Source organism: Ctenopharyngodon idella, chromosome 1, assembly GCF_019924925.1.
Source record: "Ctenopharyngodon idella isolate HZGC_01 chromosome 1, HZGC01, whole genome shotgun sequence".
Classification (NCBI taxonomy): domain Eukaryota; kingdom Metazoa; phylum Chordata; class Actinopteri; order Cypriniformes; family Xenocyprididae; genus Ctenopharyngodon; species Ctenopharyngodon idella.
The window spans coordinates 34,036,725-34,057,019 of NC_067220.1; the positions used below are offsets into that span (position 1 = coordinate 34,036,725).

General features: G+C 37.9%; 1 protein-coding gene across 2 annotated transcripts in view; it reads left to right on the plus strand.

Annotated features, from left to right (window-relative positions):
* Positions 1-17,025, plus strand: part of LOC127517112 (von Willebrand factor A domain-containing protein 7-like) — a 67,924-nt gene extending 50,899 nt beyond the window's left edge. For both annotated transcript variants that reach the window (XM_051902321.1, XM_051902313.1), the window contains exons 2-17: positions 998-1,189; positions 1,344-1,622; positions 4,674-4,767; positions 5,092-5,220; positions 5,961-6,147; positions 9,531-9,700; positions 9,940-10,052; positions 10,319-10,435; positions 10,534-10,707; positions 10,799-10,931; positions 12,676-12,825; positions 12,955-13,047; positions 13,134-13,402; positions 13,624-13,757; positions 13,836-13,995; positions 14,753-17,025. In XM_051902321.1, coding sequence (XP_051758281.1) covers positions 998-1,189; positions 1,344-1,622; positions 4,674-4,767; positions 5,092-5,220; positions 5,961-6,147; positions 9,531-9,700; positions 9,940-10,052; positions 10,319-10,435; positions 10,534-10,707; positions 10,799-10,931; positions 12,676-12,825; positions 12,955-13,047; positions 13,134-13,402; positions 13,624-13,757; positions 13,836-13,995; positions 14,753-15,124 — 2,766 coding nt within the window. In that variant the 3' untranslated portion in view covers positions 15,125-17,025. The remainder of the gene's footprint in view (positions 1-997; positions 1,190-1,343; positions 1,623-4,673; positions 4,768-5,091; positions 5,221-5,960; positions 6,148-9,530; positions 9,701-9,939; positions 10,053-10,318; positions 10,436-10,533; positions 10,708-10,798; positions 10,932-12,675; positions 12,826-12,954; positions 13,048-13,133; positions 13,403-13,623; positions 13,758-13,835; positions 13,996-14,752) is intronic.
* Positions 17,026-20,295: the final 3,270 nt, after the last annotated feature.

A 20,295-nucleotide genomic window follows, 5' to 3' on the forward strand; every position in this document is an offset into this window, starting at 1 on the left:
AAAATAAATAATATCTATCATATCATATTGCATTTTTTTAAAATTTTTTTATTACTTACCCTGTAACTACATGAAACAAGAATGTAACAAGCACCACTTTAATTTACGGCCCGCAATGTCATACTTACCCTGCAACTACATGAAACAAAAGTATATTTCCCCATGTATTAAAAAAGATTGCAATAGTTCTTTCTACTTGCCTTGAAACAACTTACTCAGTGCACTTTCTCACTAAATTGCTCCCAAACGTAAGATTGTTGTCTATCATAATAGTATAAGTACCCCTTAGTTCTAAAATACTTACAGTATAAATAATTTGTTATTTTTCTGGTTGTTACCCCTTTATTCCCAAGACTTTACATATTGTTCCCCTATACTTACACGTACTTACTTTATAGGTACACTATAATTAGCGAAAGTTACACTCTAAATTCATTATAATTATGCAGTACTTTCCAGGCTGTAATCTAAAGCGTTACCGATTGTATTGCAAGACATTTTAAAGCTCCAGGGCAATGAACAAATAAAATGAACATTTCCATGTGTCATTATTATTTAACTAAATACAGACAAAAACTGAGGAGCATGGTCATATTTACCTACATATTATAATCGAATATGAATGATAATGACCTACTTGTTGAAGATTGAGAAAAAAGGACCTGTGAGCTACGGGTGTGGATCAAATTATTCCCATTTTTTTGACAACCTAATTGCTAATTGACATTGTAAATTGCACCTTGAAATTTTATTTGTAAAATTCTTCAGTCTATATTCAGTTATGTAAGGAACTTCAAGTATGAAGTGCATCCACAAAATATTTAAGGATATTAATGTGTAAACTTTAGCTGCTCTTATATTGACACCTATAAAAAATGAAAATGTCTGTTACAAATACCTGTTCTCAGATATCTTTAACTAAGCATTAGGTGTGTTCCCCCCACCCCCCGACAGGCAAGCATTACTACATTACTAAATTTTATTCTTCTTGATTCAGATGATGATGATGAAGTCATCTGTGCACGTCGTGGCCCTGATCGCACTAGTGGTGTCCAGGGTGCAGGCATTTGTGTCAGTTGGCGGTAGCGGAAACACCCATGTGACCATTACTAGTTATGCTGTGATGGCAAAGATCCGCGAGGTGTGTAAAGCAGTGGCTGAATCAGAAGGAAGAGCATTCAATCCAACGGTGAGTTTGTGAACAAGCAGGGGCATAAAAAGCACTATGAACATGTCATGAAAATTATGCATTTCTTCTGAAGACAAACAATAGCTTTGTTTTGAGAAATGTCATGTTTATTCAAAATCATGACAAATAACTTCATTTTTCCACTGTAACACAGGGCTCATCACCTGAAGAGCTGCTGCGTGCATGTCTGGGCACGGCCACAGGTGAGGTTTCGGGAGCCAAGTTCCGCACGGCACTGAATCAGATCTACATGCAGAATGGATTTGTGGACAGTGATTTCATGGACAGTGCACCACACCACTTCAACAACGAAGCCTTCACTGAGGGGCGCAACCTCATCATTCAGGGGACTGCAGCCATTAAAGCAAATGTCCGTACAGACAACCTTCAGTCTGCCAGAGAAACACTGGGGCGAGTGTGTCACACACTGCAGGTGGGTGAGAGGGAGAACTGTCAATAACAAAAAAGGAGATATGGTTGGGGTACATATGTGAGCAGAGCACTTAGGGTACAAATGCTGTGGTTCGCTGGGTCATATTTACACCTTAAGGAACAAATATGTACCACAGGGAAAATAAGATACAAATTTATTTCCAAATGTCAAAAAAATAAAAAAATAAAAAAAATATATATTACAAGGAGTCTGCCTAAAAATGCGCATCCAGCCTTTTCAAGTTATTTATATTTGTCTGAATATATTATTTGGGGTGTCCGCGTTATATTTTGTGTATTTGCCCAACTTTGTCGTGTCCTCACGCAAAAAAAATACGTGACTTGGTAATAAAACCAACATATTTTTTGCCTATTTAAGTTTGTTAATGTGATAAGAGCAGAATTGTTTGAGGTTAACTTATTTTAAAGGGATAGTTCACCCAAAAATGAAAATTTGATGTTTATCTGCTTACCCCCAGGGCATCCAAGATGTAGGTGACTTTGTTTCTTCAGTAGAACACAAATGATGATTTTTAACTCCAACCGTTGCCGTCTGTCAGTCGTATAATGCATGTCAATGGGAACACCATCTATAAGAGTAAAAAAAAAATGCACAGACAAATCCAAATTAAACCCTGCGGCTCGTGACGACACATTGATGTCCTAAGACACGAAACGATCGGTTTGTGCGAGAAACCGAACAGTATTTATATCATTTTTTTACCTCTAATACACCACTATGTCCAACTGCGTTGCGCATCCGGTTAGTGAGGTCTGAACGCGTTCTGATGACGGAAGTGATGTCTCGCGCTTATACTGCAATGAGTGCGAGAGATCACTTCCGTTAAAAAAAAAGTTTGCATAATAGGTGCCCTTTAATTTGTGTTCCAAAGATGAACAAAAGTCCTTATGGGTTTGGAACAACATGAGGGTGAGTAAATGACAGAATTTTCATTTTTGGGTGAACTAACCCTTTAACATTGTGTTGCTACAACCTGTCCTGACCAACCCCCACCCCTCGTAATAACCATATTAACATTTGCAGGACAGGGAGGATAATGTTCTCTTTATTTTAAGCAAGTGCTGCAGCTAAGTCACCTGCTGATTTAAATGCTTGAGCTCTTTATTTCTGATTGGCTCTCAATAGGGCTGGGCGATATGACCAAAATCTTACATCACGATATGAGTAATTTTATATCACAATAACGATATATATCATGATATAGTAATTTTTGCTTTAAATAAGATTTTTATGATATCAAAATTTTTCATAACACTGAAATTTCATAATTCTTATCACCAATTTCAGTATCATTTAAAAAAAATAATAATACTAGCCTAAAAAACTCTCAAGCTTACTGAAGATACTGTTATACTGTATACTGTTTTTGGAAATGTGAAATTTCTCAATATATGTAAATGCCTCCTGCAATTTTGATGACACATTGTGATACAATGTAAGGTAAGCGTTTTTCCTGTGAAATCTGTGCATGAGATTGTAATATTTTTAATGTTATTTAATAAATGTGGTGAAACAGCATTATCGCCTTTTTAATGTTGTGTGGGGTACAAACATGCCATCATGAGGTACAAAGGGCTTTTCACTGGGGCAGTTTCCTTAAAATGACAAATTCGTATCAGTTTTTGGGGTACAATATGTTACCATATACACTATATTGCCAAAAGTATTGGGACACCCCTCCAAATCATTGAATTCAGGTGTTCCAATCACTTCCATGGCCACAGGTGTATAAAATCAAGCACCTAGGCATGCAGACTGCTTCTACAAACATTTGTGAAAGAATGGGTCGCTCTCAGGAGCTCAGTAAATTCAAGCGTGGTACCGTGATAGGTTGCCACCTGTGCAATAAGTCCATTCGTGAAATTTCCTCACTACTAAATATTCCACGTTCAACTGTTAGTGGTATCTTAACATAGTGGAAGCAATTGGGAACAACAGCAACTCAGCCATGAAGTGGTAGGCCACGTAAAATCACAGAGCGGGGTCAGCGCATGCTGAGGCACATGGTGCGCAGAAGTCTCCAACTTTCAGCAGAGTCAATAGCTACAGACCTCCAAACTTCGTGTGGCCTTCAGATTAGCTCAAGAACAGTGCGTAGAGAGCTTCATGGAATGGGTTTCCATGGCCGAGCAGCTGCATCCAAGCATGCCATCATGAGGTACAACCGTCTTTTCACACTGAGGACAATTGAGGGACTCAAACACAACTATTAATAAAGGTTCAAACATTCACTGATGCTCCAGAAGGAAACACGATGCATTAAGAGCCGGGGGGTGAAAACTTTTTAAATTTGAAGATCAAGGTAAATTGTACTTAATTTGTCTTCCGGGAAACATGAAAGTATCTTCTTTTGTTTCCGAAGGGCAGTACTAAATGAAAAAAATGTATATTTAAACAAAATAAGAAAAATTTGGACATCTTCATCGTGTTCAAAATCAATGCATTGTGTTTCCTTCTGGAGCATCAGTGAATGTTTCAACCTTTTTTAATAGTTGTGTTTGAGTCCCTCAGTTGTCCTCAGTGTGAAAAGATGGATCTCAAAATCATTCAGTCACTGTTGTAAAGGGTTCATATATGCAAAAGATGCTAGAAAACTGAAGAATTTTTGGGACCTGGAGATTTTTTCTGAAGAACAGAGCTCAGTTAAACTGCTCAGAACAAACAAGGGACTCAAACAAGACTCACATTTTCACAGATTCTGCAAGTGGTTCACATACTTTTTCTTGCAACTGTATATACATACAACCATAAATAAAAGCATTTCTTAATTACAAAAAATGCTTTCTTTATTATAATTTAATACAAGAAATTATTTTCTTATAACATAAGCTTTGAATATTAATATTATGTAAAACATTCAGTAAAATTCTTTATTAAAAGAAATGGTTTTGTTTATGGTTGTGACATGTTTCTATAAAAGATGTTTTCAAGCAAAATAAAAAAAAAAAAAAAGTTATCTTAAATATAACGTAAGCTTTAATATCATTAATATTATTACATATTAATTTTAATTCTTTTTTTTTTTCACAGGATTTTTACAGCCACAGTAACTGGGTTGAATTAGGGAACAAAAGTCCATATGCCAACCTCATCAGACCGGATCTCAATATTGAGAACATTGCAGGTAGATAAAGGTTTATGAGATTTATGAGAGAGAGACTCATATGCAGAAAATAAATGCAATTACACCATTGTTTTAGTGCTGACATGTCCAGTGTTTGTAATAGCTCTTAATAATCAATGTTTAAAATGAAAACTGGAGATAAGTGAACAGATGACTTGGTGCATAGCTGATAACAGGTTACACCGGAGAGTATATCATGTTGTATGAGATTAATCTATGTTGACTGTTCCTAAACAGCAAATAAGTAAATTGAGTGCATGTTTGTGATTTATGTGTGTTGTATACTGCTGTAGATGGAATGCATGTGTATTTGTTTATGTGCAGACATTGCAATGCCAACATGCAGTGACTGTGCCAGTGGTACCTGTCCAAATCAGCTGCTCCCTGCCATTCTGAATGGGAAGTTCCTCACTTCAGGATACATGGGCTTGTTCTCCCCTGACAAACCTCAAGGTGAGGAGACATACATATACTATAGGTTTATCAGAAGACACGCATGGGCATACTTACTGTAAAAAATATAAGATGAACTCAAAATGTTTGAGTAACTACTTCCACTGCTTTTTTAAAGCTAACTGATTAACTTAAACACATGTTGGTGTTTAATCAGCTTCCTGGAAGGATTGGTTTTAAGTTGTCATGTGTAAACAACTGAAACATGTTGTTGTAACTAGGATGTTAATGGTACGGTTGTGGCTCAACTCATTTCTTAACACATCTTGCACATATTTTCTTCCAATTTTACACAGTACTACAAAATCAATTTTGTGTTCATGAGGTGAGAAATGGTTTTAATTAAGCAAGGTCCAACTTTACCAAAGGGAACACTAACTGTGACAACACAAAATTAATTTATTTGCTTTTGATTATGTTTTTTAAAATATACTATTTATAACAAAACTTTATCAAAAGCAATAAAAAGCAGAGCTAAAACATTTAGTAGTTCCCAACTTAACTTAGCAGTGTAAGCAGAGGCTGTATTAACCAAAACATGTCTACATTTTTACCATTAACAGATATTTCAAAATGCCTTTGACTGTTAAAAAATAAGATATGAGCTGCATTTCCCCACTTAAAAAACATTTTAATAGTGATTGGAAGTGGAAAAGGGGGATATAATTAAGTTTAAAAATATTCTTAATGTCTTAATTGTTACAATTTCATTGTTTGTCTTTTATGCGTGTGTGTGAAAGGTAAATGTAGTCATGGTGGAAAGACTGATCTCAGCAGTACCCAGAATCCTCGAGGTGGGATCAGTAAAGATGAGCGCCTTTCCTATAATGCTGATCTACACAATAATGCTGTGAACCTGGCATCTGAAGCCACCCTGGAGCTGCTGGAGGATATCCGTGGAGCTATAGGAAACAAGGACTACCTTCGGTATGGGGATACATTCCTTATATATCCTTAGACAAACTTTCTTAAACATTTAAGAGATATTATTACTTGCAATGCTGGGAACAAAATGTCATGTTCTCTTAAAGGGTTAGTTCACCCAAAAATGAAAATTCTGTATAACGCTTTAGATTACAGCCTGGAAAGTAGGCCTACTACGTAAGTAAAACAAATTTACAGCCTACCTTTCAGTAATTATAGTGTACCTATAAAGTAGGCTACGGGATAAGGGAACAATATGTAACGTTTGAGGAATAAAGGGGTAACAACTGGGAAAATGAACAAATTATTTATACTGTAAGTATTTTAGAACTAAGAGGTACTTATTCTATTATTATGATACATCTGCAGGCTGTAAATGAAAGTGGTGCTTGTTACCCTCTTGTTCAGTGAAGTTGCAGGGTATATACAATAAAAACATACACACAATCTGATATCACTGACTCTGAAACCTTTATTTGAAAAACAACTTAATTTAAAACAGATTTACAACAGAAATGTTTACTCATCTTTTCGCTTCTGACCAACTGTCACCAGCGCATGGTAAAGACTATAAGGCATACAGCTATGGCCACTGCTCATGCGCACATCAATATTGCATCATTTAATATTTATTTATTTAATTTAATAACTGGATTTGCAGTATTGTAAGGATAGGTTTAGGGTTTGGGGGTAGGTGTAGATGTTAATAAAACACAATTTGATAAGTAGCAAATTTAATTTACTGTTATTTATCCTGAGATTTTGCATCACGAAGAAAGACCCCCAGGGCAGATCTAGTGGAACCGGAGACCACCATGGCCGATCAGGTGAAACTGAAACTGAGCACAGAGAGGTTAGGATTGGCCTCAGAGACTGTGTTTAAAAACAGGCCTTTGAAGTCATTTCTGGGCATAAAGGAAGTTCATAAACGACATCCATGGTCGTGTTGGTGACGACGGTCAGTTCAAGAGCGATGTCTGTGGTCAGGGCAGACAGGCAGTTCAGGAATGACCTCCATGGTAATGTCTGGGCAAACAGGAAGTTCATGGGTGACCTTCATGGTCACATCAAGGCAGACATGAAACTTGGGCATGACCTCCATGGTCATGTTAGGACAGACAGGAGGTTCAGGGATGACCTCCGTGGTCACATCAAGGCAGAAAGAAATTTAATGGGCTGGAACCAACACAGGACTGGGCTCTGGGGTAGGAGCGGCTTCTGAAGCGGGCTCATGGGCTGGAGTGGGTTCTGGAGCAGACTCATGGGCTGGAAAGCAGTATGTGGCCCAAACACACAAAATGGCCATCGCAGTAACGGGGAGTGTAGTCATCAGTGGAACCACCTCTGAGACCCCCAGACTTGACCTCACTGCAGAGATGCCAGTTGCTCCCACCAACGCAAGCGATGTGTCCTCCAAACCGGAGGAATCGCCATGATAGCTTCAGATGGGATGTTCATGACGTCAGGAAACACTGATGTGGCGTCTATGACGGCTTAAGACTCTAGTGTGGCGTCCATGATGGTTGGAGTCTCTGCCGTGGCGGCCATGTTGACTTAAGGCTCTGGTGCGGTAGCCATGACAGCTGGAGGCTCTGGTGTGGGAACCACAGGATGTCTGATCCACATAAACAATTCCCAGACTCATGTTTGCTCATTCTATACAGGGAATAATTTAGAGCTGTGTGCCTAAGGCAAAGTTTGGTAATGAAGTATGTGGCCCATACTTCTACTCTTCTACTGCCAAAATACCCTCTTTGACCTCCTACTTGATTTTGAATATTATAAAGATGTCTTCCCCATCCCTCCTTATTCCAAAGTTCTTGCCATTTCCCTTTTGCTGTACTGATTTGGGCCTTAAGTTGTTCATAAGCACATTGTGAAGCACAATGTGAAGCTTGACGTAAGCACGCTGTGAAACTCCCACGAGAACTGGTGTCTCTGTTCTCCCGTCTTTCTTATTTCTCCTTAGTATCAACTGTTATTGTTTATATTTTTATGTAAGCATTAATTAAAATAAATAAATAAATAAATAAATAAAACATCCGACATCCACATGACTTTTCGCATGAGTTTCTTGGCATGCTTACGGCACGCTTCAAGTTACGTCAAGTGTGAACGGCGTGAACTCAAGTGTCAGTGTCAGTGATATCAGATTGCGTGTATGTGTTTTTATTTTGTATAGCCTGTAACTTCATGGAACAAGAGGGTAACAAGCACCACTTTAATTTACAGCCCACAGATGTCACACTTACCTTGTAACTACATGAAACAAGAGTATATTTCCCAGTATTTAAAAAACAAGTCACAATAGTTTTAGTTTTACTTGCCTTGAAACACAGAAGCCCAAACTAAAACAGCCGCACTTTTTACCAAAAAAATTACTTTATAAATGCACTGATATGTACCCTGTAATTTAAAAAAAACCTTTATGTATTGGTACACTATTATTACAAAAAGCTATGCAGTGTATGTTCTCGCTAAATTGCTCCCAAATGTAAGATTGTATCATAAAAGTAGAATAAGTACCTCTTAGTTCTAAAATACTTACAGTATAAATAATTTGTTAATTTCCTGGTTTTTATCCCTTTATTCCCCAAACTTTACATATTGTTCCCTTATACCAACATGTTCATGCTTTATAGGTACACTATATTTACAGAAAGTTACACTGTAAATTCGTTTTAAATTTCTGTCGTTAATTACTCACCCTCATGTCGTTCACAAAACAAAGATCTTTTTAATGAAATCTGAGAGCTTTCTGTCCCTCCTTAGACAGTCTACGCAACTACCACTTTCAAGGCCCAGAAAGGTAGTAAAGACAACATTAAAGTAATCCATGTGACTCCAGTGGTTTAACCTCGATTTAATGAAGTGACACAAGTGCTTTGTTTGCACGAAACTTTATTTACAAAATATATTAATCTCGAACGTCCGCAGAATTTTCATTTAACAACCTGTTTTTTACACTACTGTTTAAAAAAGTTTGGGGTCAGTAATTTTTTTTTCAAAGAAAAGAATACTTTTACTAAGCAAGGACACATTAAATTGACATTTACAATTAGAATGATAATTTCTGAAGGATCATATGACACTGAAGACTGGACTAATGATGCTGAAAATTCAGCTTTGACATTACAGGAATAAATTACATTTTAAAATATATTCAAACAGAAAAGTTATTTTAAATTTTAATAATACTTCACAATAGTGCTGCTGTGCTACTGTATTTTTTTATCAAATAAATGTAGCCTCGGTGATCATAAGTTTATGTATATGTAGCATTTCTAATTCTAAATAATATACAGTATATAACTATAAATGTAATGTGAATGCATTAATGTTCACATTGAAATCCATTTACCAGAATACAATTTTTTTTCCTTCAGGCTGATGGGTATTGCACGATCTGCAGTGCTAGCTTTTGTGATTGACACCACAGGCAGTATGTCAGACGACATTGCAGAAGCCAAGAGAGTTGCCTTCAACATTATTGACAGTAAGAAAGGAACTCAAGATGAACCATCTGAATACATTCTGGTGCCGTTCAATGATCCAGGTGAGTGCAAAAAGGATTTCTGTTAAGCTTTGAAATACCCCCCCACACACACACGCTGAGTTTGTTGTTCTCTGTTAAGAAAGCCTTCACGTTGGGAATGTGCCTATAAGGTGCCTTAAAATGTTTCCTCTGTATGCAGCTCACTGGGACTTGGAAAAGAGCAATGATGTACATTTTTACTCTTATTATGGCAAAAATGATCTAGTTTTTTTACAGATAAAATTTGTATGAATTTGCAGATTTTGGACCACTAATAAGAACCACAGACCCAGATGTAATGAAATCAGAGATCTCCAAGCTCAAAGCTGATGGAGGAGGAGACGCACCAGAAATGTGCCTGTCAGGACTTCAGGTACGGTGTTGTGTGGCCTTTCAGCTCAATCGTCATATCTGATTAGCAACCACATAGTCTCTGGTTAGAGCTAATAAATATTAGAATTTTGAATACTATAAAGAATATTATTGAGAATATGTGAACCTTCATCCACAACTAAATTGACTGTATCAAGATCCTTTGTTTGGTCAAAACACTATAGTATCTTTTCACTACAAGAAATCAGTTTTTATTGACCACTCTGCATGGTTTTTCTCCTTTCTAAACTTCTGTCTCTCCCACAGTTGGCTCTGACAGGTGCTCCCTCCTCCTCGCAAATATTTGTGTTTACTGACGCTCCACCTAAGGATACATACCTGAAGAAAACCATCACCGCCCTCATCGACAGCACCAAGTCTACGGTAAACTGTCCATCGTTGTTTCACTTTCAGTCTTTGCCATCAACATTTTCACCAGCCCTCCGTTTCCCACTTTTCCATCTCTCGCCCTCTCTTTTCAGGTGTCTTACTTAATAACGTCATTTAGCAGGAGGAGAAGGTCATTGAATGCACGTTCAGAATTTCAGGTGTATTATGACATTGCCTTGGCCTCTGGTGGTCAAGCCATTGTGGTCTCCAAGTCCAGCATCTCTCAAGCCACTGACATCATTGTTGATACCTCTACTTCAGCCCTGGTATGATCAGTGTCTTATAGTCATTTTGAAGTTGTAAACATCTGAATTTTTTTTCTTGCAAATGTTTGCACATTCTGTCATCTTCTGTCAGGTGACAATTCTTCAGCGCTCCAGAGATCCAGGACGCGTGGAGAGTTTCTCCTTCCTACTGGATGAGTCTGTGTCCAACACTACCATCTACATCACAGGAAGTAGCCTGACATTCAACCTACGCAGCCCGACAGGTAAACTCAGAGGCACTTTTAGCAGAATGCGAACCATATATTATTATAAACTAAATAAAAGCATTTTTGGTAACTAAAATAAAAATGTAACTAACATAAAAATATTGTTTGTAACTGTAGCAAATTAGCTCAAAAGGGAAATATGAATAATTAATCATAACTTGTTATAATTAATTATAAATATTTGAATCAGTTAATCGAATTAACTTGATGTAGCTGAATTACTATTACAATCAATTAATCTGTTCGGCCAGCGAACACTCAGTATTGATCATCTATCAGCTCTTCAGAAAGGATATTGTAACGTTCCAGTCCAAACTGAAGGCAAGATGATGAACCCAAGTGCAGTTTATTGTATCAAAGTGAACAAACAAACAAATCAACCAGTTGACATGAACATGAGCAGACTTGAACTTGAACAGACTTGACTTGAACAGACTTGACTAGACACTCGCCAACAGCAGGGTTACATAAACAATACACGACCAAGTAACATGGGGAAGACAATGGCTTTAAATACAAGAACTAAGTGAACACATGACTAAGACAATCAATGGGGAAGTGACACAAGGAACAAGGGAACCAATGACAGAACAGAACTGAAAACCACATGACCCTAAACAACCAATCAGAACATAACACATAGACTAAGGGAGAAATGAGGAGCAAGGGAAGCAAGACACAAGCAACATGAATAAAACTACAAAATAAAAGACATGAACCATGAACATGAAACATGAACATGAAACAAAACCTAAAACTATACATGACAGATATTTTCCATGGCCAGTTGTGCATGGCTTGAAATGAGTGAGGCTTGCCACCCCAGCTCGGGGGGCGCAATCTCATGTGACAGCAATCCGTAGTATCAGCAGGAACAAAGAGAAGACCAGAAGAGCGTGCGATCTGCGTGGGGGCTTTTTAACCTCTACAGAAGTCACACCTTTGAGTTTTGGCTTGACCAATGAGAAAGGTGTAGTTCTCTGGTGGGAGAGTTTCTTTGTTCGAAAGTGACCTCATTTGCATGAGGGGAGTAAGCTAGAAGTTTGTGTCCATTTATACTCTGATAAATATAACAAACATACAATGCATTCTATGAGATGGTGATGTCCACCAACGTATGAGTCATTAAGGAATAATTTGATATGAAACACCACCTAGATCAGGGGTGGGGAACATTGACCTGGAGGGCCATTGTCCTGCAGAGTTTAGCTCCAACGATAACTTTACACACTAAAGCTAATCAAAGTCTTCAGAATTACTAAAGTTACAGGCAGGTGAGTGTTTACACAGTCTCTCCACTCTAGTCTTTGTGGATTTTGAGAAGGCTTTTAACAGTGTGGACAGAGAAGTTGACTGGTAGCTAATGGCACACTATGGGATCCCGCCAAAGTTTGTCTCCATCATCCAGCAGTTGCACAGCTACTCAACATGCCAGGTCGTACACAAAGGAAAACTTACAGAACCTTTTGAAGTGTGGACTTGAGTGAGACAGGGCAGCTTGCTGTCACCAACCATTGACTTTGGCAGCCATACAAACAAAATAAACTCAATCTAGGAAACTCTGAAAAAACTAACAATGTTAGAAGTTATTGAAAATAAAATATAAATAAGCACTAAATTAAAAATGTAAAACTATAATAATTGTGAATTGATTATTATATTGTACTGTACTCATTTGGTTGGTTGTTGTTATGCACAGCTTCAATATGAGATATTTCTAATGGAATGCATTTGCTTCCAGGTGTGTCTCAATCTAACACTGTTGCCAACGGACCTCTGGGAACAATTCAGACAGTAGGAAACCTGCAACGAATCCAATTAAATAAAATTGAGATGGGCCTGTGGCACATTGACATGACGACAACTCAGTCCTACACCATAAAAGTGATTGGTGAGCCATTATGTACATATTTAATTAACCAATGCAATACAAACGACTAAAGTCTTCTTTAGACCTTTGTAATGCATACAGTAAAGAAATTGATTTATATATTTTTTTTTAAAAACGCACATTTTTCAGGCCAGAGTGCGATTACATTTATCTACAACTTTGTGGAGGAATTCAAAGGACCCCATCCTGGATATGCTGTCATTGATGGGCGGCCGTCAGCAGGTTTGAACTGCTGTTGTGTTTAACTAATCGATTCCTATAAAATTATTTGAAAAGAAGTGTTAAAAGATTGTTTGTTCTTTATTCAGGCTCACCGGCTAAGCTGCTACTAACACTGTCTGGAGAGAAAGGTCCAGAGGCTCTAGAAGTGCATGAGGTCGCTCTCGTGGAGGTGTCTGGAGTCAAAGTGTCTAATGGAACCATAGAGAAAATGGGTGGTGGAGATTTCCTAGTTACTGTGAAAGAAGTGCCAGAAGGAGAGTTTGTGATATTGTTGAAAGGAAAAGACAAGACCTTCTCCAGCCTGTTCCAGAGGCAGACCACCACACAGATGTCTCAGTCCAAAGTCACTGTCAAGGTACAAACTGCATATGACACTTATTTTAAAAACTAAGTTATTTGATCCATTATGACATTCACTCTGTTCCAAAACTTAAGCTGTACCAAAAGGTAGACACGGTCTGCCTCATAAGATAAGTCTCAATCTAACCTCCAGATTTGAAGGCACAATCTATTTTAATTCTATGCTATTTTCTGGAATTGAATGTCCTTTCTTTTGTTTTACCTCTCCATATATAGGCAAAGGCAGACAGCTCCATGCTGCCAGGAGAAGAATTTAAACTAGATTTTACTGTTACCACCAACGGATCAAGTGGGACCTACACAATTCGTGCAAGGAATGACAAAAACATCCCTATGACACTTCCATCAACGTAATTTCTCCACTTCTAAAAGCTTTTCTCATCAAAAACAAAACTCTGTGCCACAGTTCTGTTTCTTTGTCATCACAGGCTCAGTCTCGAGAGTGGCGGCAGTGCTCAAGGGACAGTGTCTCTCACTCCTCCTGCTGATACGGTCTCAGGCACAGATGTTACGCTAACCATCGAGGCAGAGGGTCCTGGAGGAAGTGATTCTAACTATGCTGTCCTTCGCCTTTCTGTTCTCTCCAAGGTAACCTGGGTTCAAACTGACTATTTCTATGTGAAATGTTATTTTTCAACAAACCACACACCACATGAGTCATTTCAGTCATGGGTTCTGATTCTGCAGTAGGGGCAACCCAACACTGAATGAAACATTTTTATGAACAAAAGCAAACAAAAATGTTCTCAATATCAAACAATTATATTTATTAGACCCACCAAAACGCTAAATTATTAACTTGACATAGAATTAATAGGAAAATCTTTAAATGTCTAAATTTCAAAAGTTTGTGGTCAGTATGATGTTTTATTTATTTATCTTTTATTAATTATTTTATTTAGCAATGAAGCATTAAATAATCAAAAGTGACAAATGTTTTTTTTTTAACACTGTTACAAAGATTTATATTCCAAATAAACTGTTATTTGCTAAACTTTTTATCAGAGAATCCACAAAAATATCAAGCAGCACAACTGTTTTCATCATTGATAATAAGAAATGTTTCTTGAGCACCAAATCAGCATATTAGTATGATTTATAGAGGATCATGTGACACTGAAGACAGGAATAATGATGTTGAAAATTCAGCTTTGCCATCACAGGACTGAATTTAAATGAATGTAAAATTTATTTTAAGTTGCTATAATAGTTCACAATATTACTGTTAACTGTGTTTTAATCAAATAAATGTAAATATATTATAAATATTCTGTTATATTATGTATATGCCACATTATTCTTCAGTAAGCTGTTGTTTTAACTCATCCTTTACTGTTCTGTCCAGGTGACTGACTTGAGACCTCCAAAATGTGAAATTGTCGATGTACAGGGTACTTGCAACTCCTCCTCTTGCAGTTCTTCAAACTGGGAACTGTCTGTCAACATCACAGACGGTAATGGCACAGGCATCGAGAGAATTTCCATCCAGCAAGGCAGTGGAAACTTAACCCAGAAGGAAGTGGAAGACGGTGTGATGGGTCTATATGAGGCCTCATGTTGTTCAACTTCTGTGACTTTGTCCGCAGTTGACAAGGTCGGGAATGTGGGCAGGTGCAGTTACACCATGAAGTCTAGCGGAGGCTCTCGCCTCATGTCCCTCCCTCTGTGGGTATCTCTGCTTTTATTCGGTTTTCTACGTGAATCCTTCACTCTGTAATGATATTGAGTTCATCCAACCAAATACACAATCATCCTATAATTCTCTTTCTCATCCCATCCTTCTATGAAAATATTTTTATAAAGCTTTCTCAGAGCTATGAGATTGTGTAAATCAAAGCATTTCATCCCAAACATTTCATTATAGGTATTTCCAACTATTTAGGACTACTTATGAAGAACCATGTTGCTGATTCAGAACCTACAAACTTCAAAAATAGACTAAAGTTTTATGTGAACTCATCTGACAGGTAGAACTTTAAATCAGAAATCATTAAAGTCTTTGTCTTATTAACATGGATTTAATTTTGACAGTTATGGTTATCTAGTTTAGTGAAATATTTGTATGATCAAAATACAAATGAATGTTGCAAAAATGTAAAAGTAATATAAAATTAAAATTTTGTGATGCAGTGAGATCCCGGCAGACAAGCAATGATTATGTTAGAGATCAAATTTAAATAAGGAATAACAAATTTTATTAAAAATTATAGAGACACGTTTATCAAGTATTAAAATTGTAATAGCATATAAGTTTAAACAAAAATAAGATATCTTATTCTGTAGTTTATAATAAATTCCAAAGTATTGTATCAAACAGATGAAGATTGTGAAGTTCAGAGTATAGCTAAGAAGGACCCAAAAGAAGTAAGATATTTGCTGAATAAAAAGAGAGGTAGAAAAGAAGAAGCAGAAGTGATAAGCAACATAAGAGCAATGAAACTTACATCCTCTTAAACTTATGTTTTGACCTGATAAGAAAATGTCAAACAGACTTAGTTGGCACAGTTGTTGTAACGGCTATGTCGTTGTGACCAGTCAGATGTCAAAGATAGAAGAAAACAGATATATGAGGTGTGGTTTTGACACCTTAAAGACCTTTAAGAGAATTTTGCATATCTTGCATTATCTTATGCATCATTATCTCACACCACCTAATCAGTTCAGATGGAAAATACACCCACTTGATCTTACAGCACAGAAGAGACACCAAAGATCTTACATTTGGCAATAATCAATCATACCAGAGCATACAGTAGAAAATATATAAATGATTTTAAAAAATCAATAACATGTAAAAGAATAATAATAAAGTAATAAGCCCCAAGAAGCTGTGGTTTACAGTGAATTTATAACAGCTAAGGGGCGTTGTTAGGCACGACACGGAGCGGACTGCCTAAACCCCCTTAGCTGTTATAAATTCACTGTAAACCACAGCCTCACGGGGCTTATTGCTTTTATAAAACAGTTACCACACAATACAAATATTAAAGCCAAAAAATCTGTATCAGTGCAACATTCATGCAGTAACATCATTAAAAGGCTTTCTTCCGCTGGAAAAAATAGTCCCTGACTGTGAACAGCAACAGAAGTTACATTTATTTCGCAATTAGATGGGCCGGAACTATCCGTTTTATAATGCAACTTGACTGATTGGTCAATAGCTGTGTGTAGTTCACGATAAAGCACAGCTGTGTATCACTGCAACACACTTAGCAACCATCCTTAGCAGCATAATCTATATAGTTATTATGTATTTCTGCAAAATGAACTGTTTATTATTTATATAATGAATTATGAGTGTGACCCCTGTTGGTTTTATGTTGCGTCATTCACCTTTAATTTTGAGGCCACGACCTTCCCGCTGTCAAAGAGTCTTCTCATATAGGAGATACATACGTTAATGTGTGCATGTCTGTGTGGAAGCCCACAGAGGGAACATTACTGTATTTAATACTTTTCTGTTTCAGCTATGGTACTGTATGTCCATCAGTTTACACTGTAATGATGCTTGCAAACTCGCACTGTGCCGCAAATGCTGAGATAGGCTAAGCAAATGTATGTGTGTGAGAAAATGTATATGGTGTTAAAAAAAAATAAATGACACAGCGGATGAGAACAGTTCCTATTTTCTGTTTTTATTTGAGTTTCACAAGATGAGGAACATTCTCTTGCCATTTACTGTCACTGTCAGGAACTATTTTTTAGCAGAAGGATAGCATTTAATGAATTTACATATTACATATTAATTACATATTAATTTACATATTAATATATACATTTTTGGTTTTAATACTTGTATTGTGTGGTAACCGTTTTATACAAGCAATAAGCTAGGGTACTCGAGGCATGCTGTATTGTAAATAAGCCAGTGTAGCACAGCACGGCCTCGTGTTTACATAAGAAATATAACAATTGATGATTAAATTCATAGCAATCAGTGACTCGAATTCATAAGGAAGAGATTAATAAGATTCATAAAAATTAATAATTAGTAAAGGAAATCAATAAAAGGCATTAATTTTAAAGGCAAAAGAATAAATTGAATACATTTCAATGCGAATAATTTCGCATACACCATTTTGTAATCTACAAAATTACCCTTTTCTGCCCAAAATTAGGGAAATACATTTTTTTTAGTATATTTTGTGTAACCATGTTATAAGGTAACATAAATTTTGAATATCAATGTAGTCTAATTTTACAAATATCGGCAATACACATTTAAAGAAATTGTATTTTATGTCTCAGTAATTCTAACGTAAGCTACAACTTTACAAAGTGTTTGAGTGTGACGTGACGTGTGGGCCAAGTATGGTGTCCCATACTCGGAATTTGTGCTCTGCATTTCACCCATCCAAGTACACACACACACACACACACACACACACACACACACACACACACACACACAGAGCATTGAGTATTGAACAACACACTGTGAACACACACCTGAAGGCTGTTCCATAAAACAAGATCAGAATACAAGCCAGGCTTATTTTGGTTAGTCAGACTTATTGTTGGTGGATTCTGTTTCATAAAGCAAACTTAAAATAGTTCAAATTCAGTTCCCTTTTGATTCGGTCACTTCAACATTGCGTTTGCTACGCATATGGGAAAACCCCTTCCTCCAATACTACTGAAGCTAATCAAACCTTCTGATGGCCAAGAGTCGTATGTCTTCTGCCTGGGTCGCGTCCACGCAGAGGCAGCGCTTGGAGGGTCAGACTGATATGAGCCTCCAGACTCTCAGGATCTGTGTGGCCATCGTCCAAGGCAATGAACTCGCCCAACAAGCCCTGCCGTGCTCTTCCTCTGCAGCCTCTGTCGAACCAAGAAGGAAAGTGCCGCAAGCTTTTGATGTGGATCTGTCAGGGTCAGTTGATGAGCTTGCACCTTCTCTGTGCCCACGCGCCCTTAACCCTCCTGTTGCAGGTTCCCTTCCAGTGCGCTTCATAACAATGTTTTTGGACTCACGCACGATGATTGCGCACTTATCGGAGCAGAGAATCCAGTCCATTCACAATGCACTGGCCTTATTTGTGCAAGGCAAGGCGGTTCCTCTAAAAACTTTAAAGACTGCTTGGTTTAATGGCAGCTGCAGCCTCCGCTTGCCGGCTGGGCTTGCTACATATGAGGCCGTTGCAACTATGGTTACAGGACTGAGTCCCACCGCAGGCATGGAAAGGTTCACGTACCAAAGCATTTATCTATGCCCGCTTATTCAGGCCGCCAGTGTATTCAGGCACCAACATGTTTGTTGCCTTATTTTCACACCAGTCCAGTGCTGCTTGCGGTGTACAGGAAGGCGCTGGTGGCGCCGGCGCCATGTTGGCTCTCTGCCAAAAACTGCATTTGAGAGGTCCGATACCCGACCTAGAGGGGGAGGGGCGAGCACGCTGAATTGTCTTGCTACTGCCTCAGAGCCTAGCCCTCTGCATCGTTTATGTGCGAGTTTGGCCGACACAATTTTTTACATGGCAGGGTTTTATATACGTTTCCTATACGTAATGTTGAGAAACCGACTCGATAAGGGAACGTCTCTGGTTACTCACATAACCTTAGTTCCCTGAGAGGAGGGAACGAGACATTACGTAGATTGCTGTGTGAAAAACCTCCTTATAGCCTCAATAGCTCTCACTCAGTCGAAAGACTGTGAGGTGTTCTGGCGCCCAACATCGCTTATATAGTGGCTGAGCCAGCCAATCAGGCGAATGCTCGGACGCCATTGCCTACTGCAAAACAATAGAGTTATTCAATCAGGCTTCAGCATTTCGAGGAAAAGGGTTTCCCCATACGTAATGTCTCGTTCCCTCCTCTCAGGGAACTAAGGTTGCGTGAGTAACCAGATACGTTAGGTACCTTGCTCATGGGTACCTCAGTTGTGGGTAATAAGAGTGGAAGAGAGCGCTGTTCATTCACTCTCCCCACCTACATTTCTTGCCAGTGTTGTGCCGAATTCTGACCCCCACCAAATTATTACCCCCCTATTATTGGTAGGTTTAGGATTGGGTGTGGGAGAGGGGGCGACTTCAACGAGGGGGTAATAATTTGGCAGGGAGTCGAAATTCGGCACAACACTGGTGCTGAGACTCTAACCCGTGACCTTCGGGTTACAAGTCTGACTCTCTAACCATAAAATATAATCTTAAGGACAATGACAGTTGTACAATATGAATTTATTGTTATGCACCATAAACATAAGGTCATGTCATCTAACTTTTAGAAATGTTTTAATTGAATGATGTGGTACATGTTGCAACACATGTAGGCTAATCTAGAAGATCTCAAGCAGCTATGTTAAAATGCATAGCATAGATGTTTTCCACTATACATAAGCTGGAATTTATGGCTTTTTTTTTAAAGCAGGCTACTCTGTTCAATGTGTGATTTGTAATTTTCAGTCCCTGTCCGCCATCTTTGATTTTTAACAGGAATGAAAGCGGCTGATGATAGACATACATCTCTTCAGTGGGTTGTACTGTTGTTTAATCTGTTTTTGGATTGTTCTGCTGATGAAACAATGCAAAAATATCTTTCCAGGAAATTTTAGTGACAAAAAACTCCAGACAATATGAGCTGTAGAAAATTATAAGTGATCTAGGAGCTTTATACATCTTTTTTCAGCGGATTCCATTGAAAACACAGCAAGTCTATCCCTCACAGCCTCACTTTCATACTGTCATGGCACTGCTCTGAATAAGGTCAGTAGGCTATTTTAAATTTCCACACACACACAATGCTTCAGATGTCCAGTGACAGACTTGTGTGTGCTGTTATTAGGCTATTAGAGAATTATATTTTGCGGAAGCCCACGAGTCATTTGTTTCTCCTTCTTCCCGCACACGCAGACTCAGCAATTCAAAACTTGTCCCACAGACCTCTACTTTA